Source organism: Falco rusticolus, chromosome 4 (assembly GCF_015220075.1).
Source record: "Falco rusticolus isolate bFalRus1 chromosome 4, bFalRus1.pri, whole genome shotgun sequence".
NCBI classification, from domain to species: Eukaryota; Metazoa; Chordata; class Aves; order Falconiformes; family Falconidae; genus Falco; species Falco rusticolus.
In genome coordinates this window covers 104,139,843-104,163,686 of record NC_051190.1, presented here as the reverse complement: position 1 = coordinate 104,163,686, position 23,844 = coordinate 104,139,843, and the positions used below count along the sequence as shown (strand labels likewise).

Sequence of the window (23,844 nt, the reverse complement as noted above, 5' to 3'; positions counted from 1 at the left end):
TTGATCCTAAATTTTATTCAAATAGTTCTCATTTTCCATGCATACATAGATTGCGCTAGGTAAATCAATTGATTTTAAACAAATATTGACAAATATTTTCAGGAGGAGTAAAATAACAACATAGGTTAGAAATGTGAATTACTGACATCTCAGTCATTTTGTATGTACATATGCAATCAGATGAGCATCAGGACAGGTTAGTATAAAACGTAAGAGTTCCTTCTTATTTGGATGCAAGTTGGAATTTGAACATCTTCTGTAAAGAGGAGGTGTTATTTAAGAAGCCAGACCTCTGGGGGAAAAAAAAAGAAAATTGTGTAAACAAGCGATTCATTGAATTCCTTTGGAACTATTATATTGGACTCTAGAATATAATTATTATTGTGGTATATTCCCTAATTATTTAGATGCTTGTAAAAATTGATTTTATGTAAACACAGCTTGTTCTGAAACAGCCAGGTCTTTGCAGTGAACATAAGTTGTTTAAAATTTATTGACCTGTCGTTCACATGTGTTACTTTACTAGCACTTAATGGTCTGTTTAGATAGTCTTGGTGTGTATGAACTCCCAGTGCGCTACTCCAAGCACCACACGTTGACAGGTAGCTGCCATGCAGATAAAATAAGGGGCCCTACTCCAAAGCATACAGGGACACACAATCATTATTTATTTTCTAATCTAAAGCAGGGATTCCTTAGCAGCCAGAGGAAAAGAAGCATTCTGGTTTTGCATTATCTTTGCAGCTGAGTTCAGCCCTAAGTCCTGAACCAATATGCAGCAAGGCCAAAAGCAAACAAGCAGGAAATCCAGCCTTGCACCAAATGTAATTCATTTAAGGAGCCTGAACTCTGAGGGTTTCTTTTTGAATGCGTAGTGCGGGCTGTGGCCAAGATTAGAAACTTATTTTGTCCTTCAGACTCTTCCGAAGGATTAAAGACTGATAATGGAAAGGTAAATTACTTCTGTAGTAGATAGAGGTCACCTTAAAAAACCACTTGTGGTAAAACTTGCTGGCGTGGTTTTATCATCCTGTGTATAAATAAAGCTGTCCAAGAAGAAAAACTAAAGCAACAAAAAAAGCATTACTTCTGATGGTCCTTACTCTCCGCTGGCTCAAATGTGATTGCTGTGCTTGTTTTTTCTTCATTTCTAGGGCTCCCATGTATTTTGTGAGTTGAGATTGAGACTTCTTTTAATTGTTTAGGTCTCATGAAAAAAATTATGCCAATGGTACGATCATCATAGTCCAAGTTACTAACCAAACTTTGCTGCTCCGTTTCCACATTTATGAGGCTGAGTATTTCCAGAGACCCTCAGCTTTTCTGTTGTTTGTTGTGATTGTGGATCAGCAGCATAGTTGTCTTAATTTGACACAGGCAGAGGTTGCATCCCTGAAATCCACTGCTGGAGTGTCATCTGTCCTGCTCAACTTAGTGGTTATCAGTGTGTCTATGAACCACGAATACTTGGCACCTAAAAAGGTATTTATCTTAGCTTTAAGTTGGTTTGAAAACACTGGCCTAAATTCATACTAATACTACATCATACCATCTGAAGACCCACTCTCAGAATGCTTGTGGCCCTGGGAATTCAGCAGCAAATTTTTCATAGGAAAGCTATTTTATGTCAGTGTTTAAATATTTCATAGGGTTCTTAAGTAAAGAATATATTATGTTACTGTTTTCTTTCATATATGCAGTTGCATAGTTGTTTTTCTGCCTTCATGTCAGGCCAAATTCTGCCATATTTGACCAGCAGTAATTCAGAGTACTATTATTTCCAGTGGATTTATATCAGCGTAACTGGACATGACATCTATAGTATGGATAAGAAAAACCCATATCAGGTTACATTTGCTGTGGCAATAAAGATGTTTATCCACTTTTCAAACTACACTGACTTCCCTATAGATTGAGCAATCCCAGTATCCCTAACTCTTGCAAACAATAACAGAAACCCCATGACTTAAATTCTTCACTCCCATGGCGTGTACTTGGCTTTGAAAGCACATGAATTTAAAACATAAATAGATGTAGAAATTGCTTTTAAAAATGAAGAAATCTGCCCATATAATTCTGAGCTATTTTACACTAACACAGGAATGAAAATTTTCTTACTAGTCATCTATTAAGATTGAAAATTAGTACTTTAAACAAGCAGGCCATTCTCTTCCTGATATATTTGAACATAATTTATCAGCAGTGGACATGTCATGTAGACCTGACAGATTATATATTTGGAAATCAGAATCAAGTTCACAAAAATGGTTAAATATCATTATTGGAGTTTATTCCTCTGCAAAATGACATTTTTGTGCTTAACTTTCATATTTCTGTCACAGCTTTTGCCCTAGGAGGAGCACGATGAGCTCAGGAGTGTGTTTAAGCCTAGGCTGCAACCTCCAGAGCTGTCTTGTTTTGAATGGTGGTAAATTAGTGATAAAGTATTTGATTTGCCATCAGCTCTGTTCACAAACAGGTGGTCTCATTTTAATGTGCTGAACACGAGCAAGTCCTGCTGAAGATAAGGAAGCTACGATAGCATGGTGCCTCTGACAGGTTTAGGTCTGGAGATTTTACTGTTATACAAGTCCCTTTTACTGAAAGCTACATGGTTGTGCCTCATTTTGCTGGCTTTTCCTCTCTGAATATCATGTATGTTGACTTCCCATGGTTCCTACTTTTGGGTTAGACCACTGGAAGGATTTCTTTCCCTCGGCTGTGGTGCCCAGCTCTACGCCGGTCCGTTGTGCTGCGCTGTACCCTGTGTTGTCCCTGGAGGATAAAGAGTAAGTGTGAGGACTGGCTGGCCTTGCCTCCTTGGCATGCTCTGCCGCTGCTGGGAGGTAGGCCTTCATGGCACCTACTAAGGAGCATATCCCTTCCCTTTCAGCATCTTGGCTAGGTGACCAACATCCCCATCTGGAAGGTGTCCATCTTGACAGAGGACTTCCCTGGGGGGAAAGTAAGGAGGGCGTACTACATACATTAAAAAGGTTGCCTTTTTGGCTAAAGTTATTTTTTTAGTTAGCTAGGGGCAAGGTTAATGGTGACTAGCTAACAATTAAACAGAATTGGGAATGAATTCATGAGAGGCGATAGAGTAGGACCCTTCCAGAAGGGAATTCGTTATTGATGTGATAAGCTTGGGCATCTGCGTTGTCTCAACATCAGACTTTGCTCTTAGGGGAAACCTAGCAATTTTTACTGACCAGGGTGGTACATTTTTCTTTTCCCTGGTGGGAAATCAGCAAAAGCTTTGCTGTACTTGTGATACTACTGCACCCTTTTTATTAAACCTGGTGAAGTGTAAGTGACCAGCAAGCTCAGCTCCAGTTTAATGTGGCAGTGGGGACGTTAGAAGGAATCCTGTGGTTGTGGCTAGACTCCAAATAAATGACCAGAATTCCCATGTGATAAACTGTCCTCTTGGTATGCTCAAAGGATATTTTCCTAATTTTTGACTCTTTAAGAATGTCATCAAAAGAGGCATTGCATCACTGCCACCCAAGCCAAGCCCCTTTGGGAGATGCATGGAGGCAAGAAAAAATGAAAAAGATCTCTTTCCCTACGTTTGTCAGATACCTTTCCCTATCTCAACTCAGGAAGAGGATGATGTCACTGAAGGCATTGGCTTCCTGCATATATGTTTAAATATTAGGCAGTAAAAAACAGCACAAAAATTCTATGGTCTTAGTAAGGGATGTTACATAAGATGTGTGAGTACCCAAGGACGGGCAAGCGGGTGAGACAACTGGAAATTTCCAAAATTTTTTGATAGGTCCTGAAGGTAGTAGATCAGAGTCCTTAGGTGTGTCTAACAAGGAGATCAAAATGTTGCGTAACTGTCGCTCACCAAGTGAGGCCAGCTCTTCCCCAAGCTGGGCAGTTCCAGAGGCAACACAGAACACTCATGCGAGGGAGCCAGCACTCTGCTAGCAGTGCTGATTGGAAAGATTGTGCCTGCTGCTGTTCCTGCTTTCAGCACTTCTCATGGACTTGAGGTCTCACACCTAGTCACACAGGCTTTTTCTCCGCTACGGTGTGATGAACGGTCCTGAGAGTCAGCAAAAGCCATAGGAAGCTCTTTTGACTTGCACGGCTCCTACCCATGTTGCTGGTTAGAGCTTGGATGCTGCAGGGGTTCAAAGGCTATCAGAAAAACAAGCAGGGTCAGGACGTGGGCTAAGGTGGTGACCTGTGAGTTGTCCATACTGACAGCACACAGCCTCCTCTCCCCAGCAATGCCAGGGGTGGTTCAGGGGTCAGCTGCACGAGGAACTATCCCCATAGGTGTCCCCAAGCCAATGCTGTAATGTAGTGGGAAATGCTTTGAATGCAAGCTGTGCCTCAGGGTTGGAACTGAGCTGTGGCCCACTGTATTTATGATAGGCACAGTCAAGAGGAATTGCTGTGCCTGTGCGTTGACCCTCTGGAATTCATGGGAGAGTTTGTGCTAAAATGTTGTTTCAATCCAGATTCCCAAAATGGTTGGAGGGTCAGTTGTGATACAGGCTGGTGGCTGCATCTCCGGCTAAGGCCAAGGCTGATAGACAAGGCAGGTGTACTTTGCTAAAATGCAGACATAAATATCCATAGATTTTCTTGTGGCTGTGACAATGTGGAGCATAATTTTTATTTTTATTTTTTTCATTTCCTGTGTTGAACTGGCTATTGCCTTATGGTTACTCTTAGCTGAGATCTCGGTCTGATATCTTCACATAAACTTTGAACATGCTGTTGCGATTGTCTCCACAGATCTTGAGGTGGGGGGCAGGCAGGATGGACAATGCCACCTTTAATAATATTCATGTTTTCCTATGTCTGTAGAGGTATTTATGTCTGTTGTTAGATTCAGATCCCAAATCTATAAGCTTTTTATTAAAAATTTTCTGGAAAAATTTATTTTCCCACACTGAGAGCCTTTTTTAATGAAGACATGCTTCTGGTCCCATTGGCAGGACCTTATTAGCAGCATTCAGAAAGCCTCCCAACAGGAAAGTCATGAGCCCTGAAGCTGTAGCTTTACATATATAGTCATTCCCTGCTCCCCCTCCACCATTTGAAGGCCTGTAAGATCTTCTTCCCCTGTATTATTTTTAGGATTATGTTTGTTGAGGATAGTAAACTGAGGGATAAATCAAAGGGATTTTGTGATCATCAAGGTTTACAATCATCACTATATTACATACTTGAGTAGGGTTAAAATAACAACTCAATTTTAATTTGAAGGGGAGATGGGGGAGTATACAAAGAATACTATTTTTATGTAGTTTTATAGAGAGCAACAACGTGCAAGATTGCGCAGCTTGGACAACAATTAGTAAGGAATACAAAGCTTGTCTCAGAAAGTTTTCAGTACTGTTCTGTTGCCTTTTTCACAGGTCCTAAATTCACTTCAGTATTTCTGAATTACACAGTGTTACCAGCCCCAAATGTAAAATAAATCATAATACTGACATACAAATTAAAAGGCTTAGTAATAGTAATTTAGAGTATTTCTTCCTCATCCTTTAGTTTCCTAGCCTTTCAACATGCCAGTCTGGTCATGTTTGTAAGCCATTCTTCTAAGTCCTTAAAGCTGAAGACTTCTTAAATGAAAACTGAGTTGCTCACTTGACTGCTGAAACTTAGATGAAGAGAAGAAAAAGGGTTGTTTTTCTTTAGTTCTCACTGTGAAGTTGAGAGATATGGCAAAATTATTTAAGATTCTTCTCATACTTTAATAACTTTCTTTAAGGCTGAGGGATAAGATGCGGAGCCTTAATAAAAACCCTTTTTTTTAGAAAATCATCACAGCATCCACTGTGACTCGGCTTTGCAACAGCCACCACAGATCCTGCTCTTCGCCATACAGTAGCCCGGTGTAGTGTATGTTACAAAACTTCCCTTTGTACGGGCAGCAACACTAATACGCAGAAGGCATTCAGCCACCAAAAATACCTTCTGTAATGAGGAAAGAGCACGTGAGCTTGTGCTTGGCATTTGTCTACACCCTCACTGTCACTGTGCTGTAAGTGGTCCATGTAGCCAAGAGTAATTATTAGAAACGTGTTTTCCTGAAGCACAGTGCAGACTCCGTACAACTCTGCAAATGGCTGAATATAAACCCAAGCGGCAGGCGAGTGCAAGGTCACGTTGGTATGAGGTGAATGTTCTTGTGTTCAAGGGGAATTTTTTAAAAGAAAATTAAATAAGCTTCCTTTGGATTCATAAAGTGTGATGTTAACTCAAAAGTAGTAATGTTAAACTGGTGGCGAGTGAGAGGCTTTGTGAGGGTTGTTTTGGTCTTGTATAATGGGATTGGTAAGTTTTTGGAAAAAAAGGACAATCCAAGAACAAAGCAATGCGGTTCCATTGAAGAACTGTCTGTATATTGTAGAGGTTCCCAGTGTGAGCTTTATCTCTTCCCAATGAGTGATGCATCCAAGCCCCAAGAGTTCATAAAATCTCAGCATGGAACATTTGGATACAGGTTTTTGACAGACTAGCAGAAATCTTACATGCAGGTGCAGGTCACAGTTCTGAACTTAGACTTCATGCTTTCCTGAGCCCAAATCTAGAGCAACAGAGAAAGTGAGGCATGCTCTGAGGATCCTGAAATAGTTTAAAATCACAGGCTGGCTCTGCATTTCTGTGAAGGACGTCACAAAGTATTTTTGTTCTGGAGCTCATATATTCTTTTACTAAAGCCTCTTGCTTCCAGTGTCTAATAGCCTAAAGAGGCCTATTAATTACGCAAAAAGCTCTGCTTTATCAGTTGACTTTCTATGGTTCTTGATGTTACTCTACTGTTTGTTTTCCTACTTGTCATCTTTTCTTCCTCCTTTAGTTGAGTATGTGTTTGAAGTTAGTTTTAAAGGAATAAAATTGCACCCATTTATTTACATAGCAGCAGTCAAAGCACGATATTCTATTCTCCAGAACTCAGTACACACGAAAAAAGTTCATCTGCTGGTTTGCTATCCTGAAATTGCAGGAACTTGGGTTTTCTAAACCCTCCTCCTTTTTATGAGTAATGATTAAAAGGAAAAAAAAATCTGCCAGGAGCACAAAACCTCTAAGTTATTGTCATACTGGTGGCACTTGATAAAGCCATGTAATAGGTTTGTGGGAGAGGCCTTCGAAAGAAAGAACCATCTCTGTGTCTTTCAGTGGGAACTCAGAATAGGAAAGCTGTGGCTTAATTCCTTACGGTGTTTTCTTGGCATCAACTCTATCTCCCCAGCTCTTATTCAGGCTGAAAGAAAGGGCGGTTTTGTTTTGTTGTGTTTTTGCAAGAGAGTAAAATAAAATCTTAACTGTGTTTTTCTTTTTAATATTGGGAGCATAATAAGGTCGCTTAAGAAAAAGAAAGCCAACCAGTAAGCCTGGAACGTCTCTCATTTCTTTAACAGCTACATAGTGTGTGCAGCTGAGAGCTGCCAGTTGGATCCTAGCAGGGGAGAAACCACTTTAGTTTGTTTGGTTTGTATATGGAATAACATTTTTCTTGCCTTGGAATACTTGTTTGTCATCACTCCCCCTTTGTGTTTATGTTCTGCTTGGAAATAGTCTCCGTGCTGTATATGCATTTGCCAGGATGTGCACATAAACAATGTTCCATTATGGCCCACTCTGCATACTCCTTATTTACACCATATACATTCAGCAGTAAACACGTTGGGGAATGACAAGAGCGCAAACTCTTCTAGGCCCCTTTTTTCAGTTAGTCCAGACTTTCTGCCATATGCTTGCTGAGGTCCCACTTCTATTCATGTTTTTATTAGGTAGAAAAAAAGTGTCCAGACTTCCAACAAAGCAGCTTTTGTGTTCTCTGTCAAAAAAAATCTTCTCCTATGAAATGTTGATAGAAGTACCCAGAGCCCTTGTGGGGGTGCAGAGTCTGAACAGGCCCATGGTGAAAGCAAGGGAAGGGAGTGCAGGGGAGCTGGGGTACAATTTTTGCTTCTTGTGTGCTGTGAATGAATATCACTTAACTTTCTTTTTCTCCAGTTTTCCATTTCGCAGCCAGGGCCGTATCCCTCATCCTGATGCTTGTTACAAAGGCGACATTTTTAAAATGCTAAAGGCTTACAGAATTTTAGCTGAAAGAGGCGAGAGAAGAAAATACTGTTTAGTGTAGCATAGAATGGAAGTTTGACTTAGAATATATGCTGTTTAGTAAAACTGTCGAACCATGGTAGAAAAGTTTTACAGTGGCATAAATCATTTTTAGTGACTCTGCACTTGAAAATGGTCAGATTAGATCTTTTTCTCATTGATTTTGTATTTGGTTAATGATTCCAGTCCTGAGATCATAAAGCTATATAAGATGTAAAAGATACGGGAAAATATCTTTAACCTCTACATTTAAACTATGTGTTTCTTTTGACATTGAAATACTGCAATGACCTGGTAATGTTTTCCAATGTTTTAATTTTTGCTGATGTACAAAAATATCACAGAAGAGCTGATTCGTAATTATTACGCATGGTATTGCATAAATTTCTTCCTAATTAAAAAGCTTCTAAATTCTGAATAATCAATTTATGAAGGCATATGGTTTTGACAAATTATACATTTAATTTCTAAAGATTTATTAGAAATTTGACCTGCAGCTAGTTAATTATGGTTATAGTACTGATGCAGTAATACTGGAGATTGATTTAATGATATGGTTGAAAATTTATTTTGATATCACCTACCTTAGCAGGACATGGGAATACACCTACATTTTGTACCATCTTGTTCATTATGCAGGAAGGCATTAGTTTAATGAAGAACACAAATATTTGATAGGTGTGTGTTGGCATTAATATGAAAAGGTACTTTCAACAGAGCATAAGGATATTGAACCTAGTCCTTCAGGTTTTACCCTTTCAGAGGCTACGTTTCCAATGGCATCAGTGATAGTTTTAGATGAATAATAGCAAAATATGAACCTTTTGTAAAAATCCACAGTAAGAAATGAAATTCATTTTTGCTACTTAATTTTTGGACCACAAAATATTTCTGAAGTACCTCTCTTTGGACTAATCTCCCATCCACTATCTTGATACTCTTAGTTTTATAAAGTCAGCAGCTAAGTTATTCAAGAGGAGCTTTCAAGATACCATGCCGGAAGCCAAATTAAATAATAAATACGTTTTACAATGGTATCTTTCTATCCCATCTGGATTTATAAGTGGTTTTGAGAACCACACAAAGAAAATACAGATGAACTTTTAGAGTGTGAAAAGTTTAGAAAAGCAAGGCATATCTTAAACACATAGGTATTCCTTTTAGTAACATACAGAGGTTACCTATTTTTCTAAAGCAATCAAGAAAGAAAGAAACTTTGAAACAATTCTCGGTGTTGTTTGAGCAAATTAATTCTTGTTTCTTCTGACTACTCCCGGCCTAAATGGGAGGCTCAGGAGCTGCTACTGAGTAGTGAATCTCCTTCATGAAGAGATGTTGGTGGGAGGGCTGCATTACAGGACTGGCTGTGTCCATGTGTGAGAATGGTGGGTGAGGCAAGAGGAGCAGAAGACTTGGTTCAAGGTTTTTCTCCTTTGAACCCTCAGCTAAGAGTGTCTCTGAGTCTTACTGAGGACAGGAAAGGTGTAGTCTTACTCTGCTTGTCCGAGGTGGGACAGTGTCAGTGGTGCCTGCCCTTTCCTAGCCTTGATTAGTGCCTGTGGTACCGTAAGTCCAGTTCTGTGTGCAAAAAGAACAAAAAGAAGAAATGAGGTAGATGGTTCTCGCTTACTATGACCAGAAGATGGTCAGAAAGAAGTGTACATCACATCACTCTGATCTCTTTATTTTCTCCACTGGAAACCTAGTAGCTCCTTTTTCCTAATAGTATGCAGCTGTGGCTCACAGCAGTGAAGTGTGACCGCACGAGGTGCACTCCAAGGGAGGACGTGTGCCCTTCCTGGTCCCTATGGTCTGTCTTGCTCTCTGACAAGGAGGGAAACCAGCGGGGCTGAATTGTAACATTTTAAAAAGAGAGCTTTAGGAGTCTTTGTCCTAGATGTTGACATTTTTAGATTCAAACTTCATTATTCTTGATAACCAAGAAAACAGGAATAATATTATTCTAACTGTATGTAATATCGATGCTTATATTTAATGTATATACACATAAATGTAATGCAATTCTAAAAACAAAATAGGGAAATGGCTGTGATGAAATACATTGAGATTCTCATGTAATTACTTGATGCCATTAATTAGAAGGGGTTATTAGGAAAAACACCAGCTAGTATCATAAGACTTGCAGGAGTTTTTTAAGAGTTTACAGTAGGCGGCTGTACAATTCTGGATGAAAGCAACACATTCACTGATGGTGAAAAAATTCTCTTATAGATTAATTAAGTACTACCTCTGCCAGCTGAGGGCTTTTTAATGCTTCAGTAATCATCTAGACAGAAGTCAATGGGTGGACAGAATTTGGGTGAAAGAGACCATTGATACATCATAAATGCGGTCCAGATAGGATCCCCACAGACTAAGCATGAATCATTTTATGAAAAATACATTGTATGTTTTGTATATGTCACAACACCTGATGATATAAAATATAGCTTAGACTGACCCGAATTCCCTGCATTCTCCGTTCATTGTACCGTCAGTATCCCGTGGTGAGTCAAATAGCTTTGCTTTTACCTTAGTAGCACTTGACTCATTTTTTCCAAACAATTTTTGTAAACCTATGAAATTATTCTGAAGCAGGAGGAGGAAAAGGTCTCTTAAATCATGCCAGATAGTTAACTGGGAAAGGGTTAATCTGCCCGCAGGAGTTGCTATGTAACTGAGTCCTGCTGGGAGAGTCAGGGTTTGCAGCCAATGGGACTCAGCGCCACAATACAATGCATCTATCTTGTATTTCTTATGTGTTGTCACTTATTGGAGTTTTTCTGAACTGGAATTACACTCCTGCTCCTTTCCTACTCTCCTGCCGAGTCTTAAATAATTGTATTTCACACCAAAGTCGGAACGTAACAGTACAATGGTGTGCATTTATCCCTGAAAATGTTACTTTGGACAACTCTGAGTAGCATGTAGAAGGATCTCATGCACCAAAACTAGGAAACTTTTAAAATATGAGATTTCCCAAAGAACTTCAGGGTAGCACATGCCTTGGTTCACTTTCAGTCCTCCAGAAAGCCTCCTGCCTTTCTGTTCTCACCTGTGCACGCAGCCTTCAGTGCATTTGCTTGTGCAGAAAGAGTGGCTAATGTCTCAACCTTAAGCTGTTCCTTCCTGCCTAAGGTATTTCAAGAAGCCAGTATTGATTTTCCCTGCGTCTCGATTAGACTCTCTGTTTAGCTATTCCTCTTCTCTAAGGCCACTCAAGGCTTGAGGACTGATGCATGAATTCTTTAATTTCTCCTTTAGAAGAACCAGGTGTGTTTTCTCAAAGTCTCAGAGCTCAAGCAGAGCCTCTGTGGTTGCGTCAATATATTTGTATGGAAGAGGTGGCACTTCTGAGGGGGGTTTTTGTTGTCTTTTTTTCTTTTTTCCCAGAGAACATCCACCCACAGTCCCTTTGAAGGCTACTGATAAGATGAGGGAGAGACTAAGCTTGTCCTGTAAAAACACTACTTAGGCATCTCTGCTTCGGCTGTTGGGTTCTGATAGGAAGCAAGAGAGTGGAGTGGTATTTGTCAACATGTGGTTCAATTCTCAGTAAGTTTTACACTTCACTCATATCTTTTTGCCTCATTTTTTCCAGTGAGGTTCTGCCTGGTAATTTGTGTTAGCAAAACTCTTAGCCTTTCTTACGTGCTTGTGCAGTCCTGCCTCTGAGTGACATAACGTTCCTGCATTGTTCGTCTAGCAGAATAGGCTTGAGTATCAGTGGTGTGTGCCTGTACGCTCAGTAAGTCGATTAAAAAAAAAAGCTTCAGAGAAATTTAGGAATCCAGCAGGTGGACCTCTAACTTTTAAAGGTCTTTAAATAACATGTGTTCTCTAACCTTTCATTTAGTTTAGTCATTTAGGAACTGGTTGTAGATAACATGATGCTGTACTTTTTGAGGAGAATTCCAACACATTTCTTAGAGTTGGGAATGTGCAAATGCCTCATTCTTGTTACTAAACCTCCTATGGGTTGAGGCTTACTTCCCCCACCCATCAATCTCAAGAATTCCTTGAAGAAGTTGGGCTCTGTCTTCTGGCATATCCTTTGGGATATTTCATGCCAAAGACAGAATGGATGGATGCAGCAAGGGTAAGATCTCGGAGCCTTTCTGCAAAGGAAAGAGTTTTCTCCCACACATTCTTCTTTGTACATATCCATATAAAGATGGGTAAAGTCTGTACTTCTGGTAGCCTCATCAGAATACATGGAAGATCTGTGTCCCATGAATGAGAAAACTGTTCTTGAAGATGTTTGCCCAAAACCGTGTATCGATGAAAAGGATTTTTTTTTTTTTTTAGTGTGATGGCAAGGTCTATGCAAAATTGTTAGGAGAAGGCTCAAGACACCGAAATGAAGACTTTTAGTTTGGTTTATGCAGAACAAATTTGATAGTTTTATAGACCTGTCAAGCCTGTTATGCTGCATTGCATGCTTAGAGACCACTTTGTGCATCCTTCACTACATGTGGCACAAAGGTCCCTTAAGGGCAAAAAAATCATACTGCATGATGGCTAGGACAACATGCTGTTGGCCACCACAGTCTCTTAACTGCACCCCAGCTCTGTAAGTGCTCTTTGATTAAAGCATGTGTGTCAGTCATGATTCCCTGAGCATGACCATAATATGCCTGGACATTCAGTCTCTTCTATGGCCCAGTATTGGAAATCTTGTACACCAAGGGTATGGGAATTTGCAGATCTGTGTACTCATATGGGACTACCTTAATGAAGCAGCTTGAAGCCAGGCAGATTTTTCTTTGTGTACTTAAATTGCAGAAGTCAAGTAGAATTTGAGGAATGCACCAAAGAACAATTTGATAGGTGTGTTCTAGTAGAGTTTGAAAACCAGGAAACATCTTGCAAGCGTTTTAGACTGGACATCATTCATGCTGCCACTGCTTGTCCTGAATGCAAGTGAAGTCCAGCCCAGCCTGATTTTTGGTGAGGTCTTGTTTACCTTTTCCTGTTACATTGGCGTAACAGCTTAGGGAAGAAGGTGATCTTTCCTTTTTGAAAGAGTTGTAGCTGCAACAGCCCAATTGTGGATAGTTATTGTAGCATAAAAGGGATGTACAGAATCCCTTACCCACTCAGCAATGGTTAGTTATACTATGGTAACCTGTATGCTTGTAAAACTGACCCTGTTAGCCAAGTTTACTTTTCAGGCTATGTCAGTACAGTTAACAGTGATAACAATGTTCCTGGAAGGACATGTGCCCTCGGTTAATTCACACAGTATCGATGGCACATACTCCACAAAAAAAAAAGGGACACCAGTTTGCCAAATATGTACCTCAGTTCCTGGGTAATCCTACCTCATTTACAGCAAAAAAACACACAGGCTGTTCCCCAGACTGTACCCAAATAGAAACTACATCTGCACGATAAAACAAAGGTGTAATTTTACAGTGCTTTAGGGCAACAGGTGGAGTAGATGGGTTAGCATAATGACCATCATGACCAGCAGATTTCAGGTGGTGTCACCACATTGTCATTGCTGTCATTACCTTTGCTAGCCAAGTAGCCATACCAGCACATTTTCCAGTCACTCCTTCGTTTTGCTTTTTAAGATGCCCATAGATACAACATTGGACTGTTCTTTCAGTGTTTGATGTAGGTTTGGGAACTAGCTAAGTGGGAAATGGATTATCATGAATAACATGTGTCAAACTGTGGATCTGTGGCCATTTATACTAATGGCGTGATCCAATCCGATCTGCATCAGGCTTTGTGTCCAGAGCTCTGTGCAAGTGTGTTTCAGCTGTTCCTGGCCTCTGGGATCCCTCTATATGGGTTTTCCAAGCAGCAGCCTTAAATGCTGCTTAAGTCTGTCTTAAGTTAAATGAGGCTTAAGTAAGGTTTGGTCTTTGTTAGGATATATGTCTGCACTGAGCTGTAGTTCCAGTAACTCCTTGGTAACTTTGGTCGCTTGTTGGAAAGCCGCTAGAGCAAACTTCACCAACAGTTTAAGCTGCCGTTAGAACCTCTAGAAATACTGTTGCCCCAGTTTAGATTCTGATTACAGCTAGGGTGGTAAGCTGTCTATGTTTGGAACTCCATTGATTTTGCATTTTCTAATGTTAGTTATTTACACGTTGTGAGACACCTTGCAGGATATCAGAACATCAAGAAATACTACCCTTTTGGTTAGGTAACTTTCTTTCCCCTCCCTAAAAAAAAGGCAGAAACGAAACAGTTACGCGAATCGCCTTTTGGAGTCTCTATTTTGTTTTTAATGGAGCTGCATGCTCTTTCTCCTTCAGCCAACCATGAGCGTATTCAGCATATAGGAGACTTTATTGTTAGTAGTAGTATTCTCTGCAGTTTAATATTCAATATTTCTACTTGCTCTTCTGCTCTTTCTTACATCTTGCTTCTACTTACGTTTTATAGATCTCCCAGCTTTCATTCTCCCTGGATTATATAATGCAATGTGTCAGTACCATGTGTGGCACTCCAGTTACCTCAGCATTTCCATTATAACTCTATGTTTGAGGGATTTATAGGCTAGCAGTAAAAATCTCTTTCTTGGCTAAACCTTGAAACAGCAGTCTCTGGTCATTTAAAAGGAAAACAAAATGAAACAAACTCTGCCCCCCCCCCCCCCCCCCCCCCCAATGCTGTTTTCTGACAACCATTTAGTAGTGGTGTTTGCACTGCAGGATCCTCCTAAATAGCAAGCGTAGTTCAGTATGTAGCCAGATTTTAATGTAATAATGTTTTTTCTTTTTATATCCTTCAAAATACATGTCATCCCCTCCTTAGGCACATGATGTCATTGCCTCCTTGCCAACCTTTCTGGAGCCTACAGCAGTCAGCCTTTGGGGCCTCAGAGAAGTGCAGTTTGGTCTGTGCTCTCCTTTATTTGCAACGTGGATGAGTTTTACAGTGTTTTTAAAAAAATATTTTTCCTCCTTTGTCTCAAAGCCCAATAATATACTACCTCCTCCTGTGTCATGGAGCTACAAATTTATCACAATCCAAAAAGACATTGGCTATATATGAATATCTAGAATATCAGGGTTATTACCAAAAACAAATTTGGAAAGGATATTAAATCTCATGCTTTAATGCTTAAGTGATTTCCTGTTAGAGAACAGGCTATTAGAGGACCTATGGGTGAGTTATACTTTGCCAATCACTGGAGATTCCTATATTTTCCTTAGAAAGGTCTAGTAGTGGTCACTCTTGGAAATGGATTGCTGAACTAGATATACTTCCAGTTTTATCATATAGGGCAGTTCTCTTCCCCTGCCTCTAGGCCAGAGGAGTGTACAGCACAGTATGGATTCTAAGAAACGTGGTTGTGTGCTCAGGTTTGTGGAGATGAATTATTTGTGTAGCCTTTAAGTTAAGGAATCAGCTTTAAAGGCATCTTCACAAATACATATCCACTGATTAAAACAGACAAAAAGCCTTTATCATTAAGTGACTTGCAGACTGGTTGCATGCCCGAGTTCTGTGTCTGGAGCTGACTAACTCTGCTTTTCCCATCTAAAATAAAATACTGCTCTGCACTGAATAGCCTTTTGCCAGTTGCTGTGATATATTTCAGGCCTGAAGTAATTCTTCCTGTTACGTGCAAATTCCTGTTTCAGTCATTGCAAGCTGTGCATAGTAGCATATAGCAGTCAGAAGATACCCCCTTTTTCACTTAATTTCACTGTACTTCATGCTTTTCCGTGTCGTTTATGCCATTTTATGCCAGCAATTTTACTGTTTTATTTTCTTCAGGGCAATTCTTGCTCAGGGTTGGTACCTATTTCCTCAGGACTACCTTGGAGTTTTAAATATTCAGCTGTTCTCTTGTGACCCAGTGATTTTCTTCCTCATAATCTTTTGACATCATTCATGTGCTTGAGACATGAGGAAAACATCCTTCAACACTGAAAAATACATGTAGTGAAGGGGGATTCAGGCTTTCAGATTTGAAACCCTGTATCACCGGGGGGGGGGGCTGGGGGGGTGGGGGGACCCTCCAGGGCAGACAAGTACTGTTTCGTATTAACATCTATTCTCAATGAAGAGGTAAAAATCAAAGCCCCTGTGTGTGAGGCAGGCTTAGTGAACTGCCAGTGATTCTCCCAGCAACTGACACAAAGGAATCTGTGAGTATCAAAGCTGAGGCAGCAAGCTTGGTGTCAGCTCTTGCCTAGGGAGTAGAAGAAAACATCACTTTGTCTCTGCTTTCACTGCTTAAACACACACATCATTCACTAGTAACCATTTACTCTGCTGTCAAAACTGTTTCAAGAGAGTGCTACATTTGATTAATACTAAAATGCATGCATGAAAAAAACCCAGTCTGCTTCCCCTGAGGTACTTTGGGAGAATTTTTGCATGTACTTCTTAATTTTTCCATCCTATAAATATGCCTGTAATATTCCAGGAGTACTCTGTTGCTTCTAGTAAAGTAATTTTTATTGGAGAGCCCAGTGCACTCATCCTGATTCTAGTTAATGCTCTCTTTCTGTTGGTGAAGCATATTACGGCACCCTGAGCCTCTTGTACTAACGAAAAAGTGACCAGCGCAAACATGTGTGCAGTACATGATTCATAGTGCTGCTTTTCTGAATTGTCCAGTGGGTAATTGCAGTACAAAAACCAGAGAAACAGATGTAGACCCTAAACCTTGGCTGTAAATTTTTGTTTTATGATTATGGGTTTCAAATGTGCTATGTCACACTGACAAATATACAGTAACACCAAAGGAAATAGATTTCTGACTTGAACTTTTGGTTTTTATTTCACTTGTGGCTAAGAATATGTTTATTGTAAAGTTTCTGCCATCACAGTCTGAGAGAAAACAGATCAAAGAGGTGATGTGAAATCAGTTTCTTTGCACGGATAAAGGGGAAGATACTGGAGAGTTGTTGCCTACTCGCACCTTTATGGGAGCTGTGTAGGCATTTAAAATACGTGGCAATACTTAAAGTTTCATTACATTTGAATTAGAGGGCTATTAGTTATCACAGTGATTAAGGTTAGTCCCGATCTAGATTAGAAAATACACCCCATTTTAAGAATGTAGCTTTTCCTGATACTCTTCTTAAGAAAAACAAGTATGTTATTTCAGAGTGAAATATGAGATACATAAATTACTGTACTGTAGAAATAGTATGCAAGCAAACCATTAGGCTATTAGAAGACTTCGTTAATTACATGTGATTTTAGGAATAAGTATAAGCATTAGCACAATTATTATTCATAATAAAACATGATGAGCTACCTGGCTCATTTAGATACAGTGAGAAAAAGTAATCTTTTTAAATTCATATGTAGTTAAGTGTGACTTACTTACTGACACTTACTTTCAGAAGTGCCCAGTCTAGATTTTAAGGTACAACGGGCAGGTTTTATTTTTAAATATGGTATTATAAGACTGCTAATAGAATAAATATAACTGTATTTCTGTTTGTCTGATTTTGTTTATTTTAACTCACATGGGCAATATGTTTTTCTTGGCATAAGCTTAAACTGTTCCAAGAGCCATGGTCCACACAAAATGCTGTTTTCTCCCCAAATTGGAGACTGACAAAACATACTGTGTTTTGTGTCATTCTTTCCAGTTATTTTTGTGGTGATACATTACATATTCCAAATTTCTTGTGCATCCTGTGTCATCTGGTTAGAAAATACTCTTTTTAGTTTAGCTTTGCTACTCAAAACAAAATTGTAGCAACACAGCCAGCTGAGATGTTAACAAAAATTTAGCTACTTGTCTTTTTAATACCACAAATGCTACTTGCTGTGCTGAAATGGTGTAAACAAACCTTCCCTGAAGGATGGCTTTTTCAATAAATGAGCGCTATGCATAATTTTTGGATTAGTGTCAGGGGCTTCTTCAGCTGAGGAGTACAGGCTGGGGGAGGACACCCCAATGGACTGAGAAAGACCTTAAAAAGTCCTTAAAAAGACGTTGTTAGACTCCAGCATTTGTAACTCTTCTGCCTGGAAGGAAAATGGGAGGGAGAGACTGCCTGCTGCAGGGACAGCCAAAGCTCTCCCACCGGAGGGGAAGGAGGCCTAAGAAAAGCTTTTGTTTTTATCTCTTCAAGCGGATTTGTTTCCAGATTGCAGCAGGTCTTTTTGCTGGCTGCTGGTTTTCAACATGGGTATATCAGTTTCAGGGAACAAGTGTGTGTGCTGGGGGGAGGGGGTTGGTTTTGTTTTGTTGGGGGGGGGGGGTTGTTAGTTTTTGAACCTGTGTGAAAAGTTTTGTTATACAATCTGCAGGCATTGTCAGAGGGCTTTCGGTTCATCAAAGGACTTTTTGTGGAGAGGGGACATGGGATCCATTAAAGTGGCTTGTGCAGCTCCCAGACTGAGTCTCTGCCCAGCGTTTCTTTACAGTCACCAGTTGTGTGCCATGTCTGCACACAACATCCGTCCCTTGCTCTACCCACCTCCTGTCTTAGGCTTTTCAAGAAACGGGTAGTAATCGAGGGTTTCATTTTCCAGTTTCTGAACCTGAGCTAGCTTTGAGGTGGGAAGCGAGGCTTCTCATTGCCCCAGGAAACCTCACTCAGAGCTGGTGCTCAGTCCGCCGGGGCTGAGGAGGCTTGGCTTATTTGCTTAAAATGAAAGCGTGCACTTGGTTGTTGAGCTCATGTGCTTTCCAGTGGGGCAGAGGCTGTTTCCAGGCTGTTGTTTTTCATATCTAAAGTGACCCTAGGAACATGGACTGGCGAAGGCCTCCATGGAGTCTTTCTCTGTAAGCAAGTTTTTGCAGAAGGTGGTTATCTACCTTGAAAGCACAGGGCTCCCTGCTGGCTTAATGCAGGTGGTGGGCCAGCACAGTGCTGGCTGTGGCACGCCGGCCACAGCCCTGTGAAGGCGGCGACACCTACTCCCGCCAGGAGGGAGGGCTGTGGGCAGCGCGGTTGCCGCGGAGACCTTAGCGGGTGTTTTGGCGGGAGCAGCCCTGTGTCTTCAAAATGGCTGCAAGGGGGTGGCCGGGGCTGCCCCCGTCCCGGGGGGGGGGGGGATGCAGCCGTGGTCTCCCCTCCTGGCACCCTGTGGTGTGTCCCATTCCCCAGGGACCTGCCTGTGGCCTTTCTCCCCTCCTGGGGGGCCTGGGGCTCATTAGCCCTCTGAAAGCTGATACAGCCCCTCCAGGGCCAGGCAGGCGGCCCCAGCCCCTCTGTGCTAATCAGAGACAGGCAGGAGCTGGCGGCGGCGGGGCTGAGGAGAAGAGGGGTTGTGTGGCTGCTCCTGCCCTGGGCTGAGCGGTGGGGACAGCCCCTCCTGGGCAACCCTGGCGGGGAGGCCTGAGAGTGCTGGGCGATTTAGGAGCCGGGGTGAGGGATGGTGAGGAGAGATGGCACCAGCCTCCCCCACCTCAGGAGGGGCGGGCTTGTGAGGTCCCCCCGGGGAGTGGGGCTGGCACCGGCCATCTTCTCTGCTGGTGGCATTGAAGGAGGGGTCCCTGCTGGTGGGCGCAGGGACTGTGCTGCGATGAGGCTGCTCCAAACCCTGTCCCACCACCCCAGAAGTTGGGGCAAAGCCTGTGCCCGTAGCTCCGGCACGGCGGCAGACGCCTGCGCCTCGCTCATGGCCTCTGGGGAGGAAAGGAATGGGGGGGGGGGCGCAGAAGTTTTAGCGAACTGAACTGCAATTCCAAAATGCTCTGTTCTCTACCGCCACCGAAAACACTGCCTCAGTTCCCAGCCCCCATGCCTTGGTCCTCATTGTTTCTTTGTAACTTCGCTATTTCGGGTGGGTTTGCAAGTTGGCCTCCCCGTCCCCACCCGCCATTGCCGCCCGCTCGGCGGCAGCGGGGCGACTCGGGCAGGGCCGGTGCTCGCCGCCGCCGCCCGCTCGCCCGCCCGCCCGCCCGCCTGCTTTTTTGCAGGGCTGCTGGGAGTTGTGAAGGCGTGTGAGAATCCTGGGAGCTGGTGATGTCAGACCGCTTGGGTCATTTGAAGGTTAGCAGCCTGGGAAGGGTTCACGGAAAGTTCACTCGCATATATTAGGCAATTCAATCTTTCATTCCCTGTGACACAAGTAGTAGGAAGTGAGCTGTTCAGAGGCAGAAGCATCTATTCCCGGCCGAGGGGGATCCCGAGGCCCTACCGGAGCTGTTTTTTCCCGGGGAGGCGGGCGATCGGCGCGGCGCGGGACGCGGCACGCACCCAGCCGGCGCCCGGGCAGCGGGGCTGACTCTAAAGACATTTCGGGGGCAATTGATGGGAGCTAAAACTTGGAATGCAGCTCGCTTCCCCCCATCTTGCTGGATTGGCTGGGCAGCCTGGAAAATGGTAAATGATCATTTGGATCAATTACAGGCTTTTAGCTGTGTTGTCTGTCATAATTCATGATTCTGGTCTGGGAAAAAGACCAACAGCCTACGTGCCAAAAAAGGGGCAGAGTTTGATGGAGTTGGGTGTACTTTTATGTGCCATTTTCCTCCACACCTAGAGGAAAGCACTTTTGCAGGCATTCTGTGCAGGGGGAATCATGTTTGACTGTATGGATGTTCTAGCAGTGAGCCCTGCTCAGATGCTGGATTTCTACACTGCGAGTCCGTCTTCCTGCATGCTCCAGGAGAAGGCTCTCAAAGCATGCTTCAGTGGATTGGCACAAACAGAGTGGCAACACCGGCACAGTGCTCAATGTAGGTCCCAACTGTTATTTTTCCACTTTAAAGCTGCTTTATTATTATTTTTATTTATTTATTTATTTATTTATTTATTAATTAATTATTAAAAATACTTGTAATTAAGAGCAGGGGTAATGAGGGGTGGGGGGAGTTTTTTGTGCAAAATGTGGTTTTGCAAGCCTTTTTTCTTCTTTTGGTGAGAAAGGAAAAGGGAAAGAAGCACGGGACTGCTTTCTGTTTATCCCTTCTCATTGATTAACAACAGTTGTGGAGCCAAGTAGGAAAACATAAAATTATAATATAGCAAATACTTGCAAAACTCCAATCAGTGAAGGACAAATTTACGTAACATCTCTGTGGTATTTTTTCTTTGCCTTTTTAATCTAATTTTGTAGTGTGTTTGATAACCTGGATGCATGTTGTCTCAAAGTGCATTTTAGCAGAGCAGCCAAGCAATTAAAATGCTGCTCTGTATAGTTCTTGCAAAGACGTGGAATTGGAGTGGGTAGGTGCCATTCCAAAAATCAGACAGTAGTTTTAAGTTTCCTAAGAAAAGGCAATATTTCTTTGTACTGACCTTGCTGCCACCTTTCTTCTTCACTTTGTTGCTCTAAGAAGTTGCTGTTTTTCTAGAAAACTACTTACTGTGAACACCCTTTGAGTTTAACCATCAATTATTTCTATACCTTGAGATTCAGGCAGCGTTGCATTGGTAACGGAGGAGGGAGAGTTAGTAGCAGGACCTTCTGAAAATGTATTGTTATGTTATAGGGTCTTCATTTGTTGCTGAAATACATAGATGGTAAAAAATAGCAGTATTTTAACACCACGGTTTCAAGTTTGAGAAATGACAAAAAGTGCCAAAAAGTATCACCTTATACTCTGCGTAAAAGCTTGCAGGATGCTTCACTGCTCTGAAGGTGATTTAGATAAATGACTTGGCTATGTATCAAAATGTTTTTAGCACACTCTCGGGCACTTCAGTACACCATTAGCCATATAATTCTGTTTGAAATTTTTATTTTGCTGTATGTTAAAAAGTTACCTAGGAATTAGAATAGTTCTTCTTTCGATACAGTTTATCTCGAAGGAGTGGAGGGGGGAATTGAAAAATAAATTAAATATATTTGGTGAAATAGAGGTTTTTTTCACTCTGCTCAAAAGTTTTCAGTCACCATATGACGTTTGTGTGGGCTGAGTAATGAAAACAGAATTGTAAAAATTAGTGACTACCAGCCTACAACACCGAAAATGTTTTGCTGTCTTTACAGTTAAAATGAGACTGTGAGGTTCAGCATGAGATGTTTATTTTCTCCGTGCTGTTTTCAAAATGCTTTAAATAAGAGATGAAACAAAGCTTTTACTTCAAAATAATGTTGCTAGCTATGGGAGAACATCAGTTAGGGGGAACAAAAAACCCGAAACAGATGTTTTACTAAAAATGTGTTTTCCTCCTTCCATGGTTTAAACTTTAGTGTAAGTTCAGTGTTGATATTGCGGAAACTTGGAATTAAATAAACTTTCCTGGAGTAGGAGGCATATGCTGTCGTTAAAAGCTTGCATTCACAAAATATTCTTTAAATAACTTCTGGTTTTAAAATGTCCTGCTCATTCTTTTGTACGCTGTTAATACCTAGAAGCAGGTTTCTTAAAAACAAAATATATGGTGTTTGTTCTTGGGCAAGTTAAACACAGGATTACCCTTATCAGAATGGCATGAGTGGTAAATATGTCATTTGCCTAGGGCCTGTGATAAGAGGCAAGTGTTGATAACAGCAAAGTTTAGCTAATCAAAGAAACTCATATTAACAAGAGTAAATAAAAAATACAGGAAAATGCATTCAGGAATCCAGTCTCATAACTTTGTAGGCAATAGGATTAATCTTCACTGCATGGGAATTTAAAGTCAGGCAGAAACCTGAATCATAATACAGTGGCTGTAATTTGAACTATGAAAGCTAATGGTATAGAAATGTGGAAGAGCAATTTAGTTTGGGTCCAAATGAAGAATTCTCTTTGATTTCTAGAGCAAGTTTTGGTTTTAATTTTGAAGAAAGCATAAGCACTTTATGTGTATAGGTAAATATATGTAAACGGATTATAAAATACTGAAGTTCCCACAGCATGTAAGATTTTACCTTGCATCTCATGACAATAATGACAAAACCAGAAATTTTGTGGTCCAGAAAGCTTTTAATGGTTTAAAGGTTGCTCCAGTACTTATAAATACAAAGACACCAATGTTTAATTCTAACTCAAGTGTCTCCTGATTTTCTAGTTTTATGAAGACCTCTGTGATTTAATGGAAAGTAATTGTAGTGAAATTTGTAAATTATTAGACCTGTAATAGATAGGTTTTTTTGGTCTAGTTTTTGGCTCTGCCATAAAAGCAGTACACCTGCAGCCATCACTTTAGGCCTTAGAAATATTGATAGAGACGTGATTGTAGAGTAAAAGGTAAATGGTTGTTGAGGGAATAATACACGGATTGTGCAGACTCTTGAACAGGCCAGTAACAATCCCAGACAGCATCAGGGCTTCAACTAAAATGCTGGCAAAACTGGCTGTTGCAGGGGTTAGGGCAGAATGCTGTAGGTCTCCAACTTCAGCACATCTTCAGTATGTTAATCCCGTTATGATTCACTAAGCAAGTGTACTCCTGCAGCATCACAAATTTTCTAGTCCATGAGGGTCTGCAAAGTAAAAATAGAGGGTAAGGCGCAACCCAAACATGACCTTAACTTGTGTGGTATTTTTTTGCCTCCCCTCTGTGGGAGGAAAAACCTGCTACGGGTTTGCAACGCAAATGTTAGCCACTGTATACCACAAGATGTGTTACAAGCACACAAGAAAACACCTAGTTTTGCACTGGTATGTGTTTATGTTTTGTGTGATATTAGTTTATATCATTGTAGGTTTAAAAACGAATTATTTATTTGCAAAGAAAACTATGGACTCAGAAATGAGAGTAGAACCGACTGCACTTTTAATCATGAGTCTATTCTCACTCATTTTCTTGTAAGATAAAAATCAGGTCAGTGTAATCAAATTAGACAAGAACAGTTCTTAAGAGGACAAAAGACTTAAGATTGCAAGAATGAGTATTTTCTATTTTTTTATGTAAAGTAGAA

General features: G+C 41.1%; 1 protein-coding gene across 4 annotated transcripts in view; it reads left to right on the top strand.

The window, feature by feature from the left end:
• RARB (retinoic acid receptor beta) overlaps positions 1 to 23,844 on the top strand; it is a 333,134-nt gene that overhangs the window by 219,226 nt on the left and 90,064 nt on the right. The window contains exon 1 of one of the 4 annotated variants that reach the window (XM_037384093.1): positions 20,059 to 20,728. The exons of 1 other annotated variant lie outside the window; for it this stretch is intronic. In XM_037384093.1, the coding sequence (XP_037239990.1) occupies positions 20,572 to 20,728 (157 nt within the window). In that variant the 5' untranslated portion in view covers positions 20,059 to 20,571. Of the gene's footprint in view, positions 1 to 20,058; positions 20,729 to 23,844 lie in introns of those variants that run through there. 2 more of the 4 variants (XM_037384095.1, XM_037384097.1) reach the window with 2 other exon arrangements.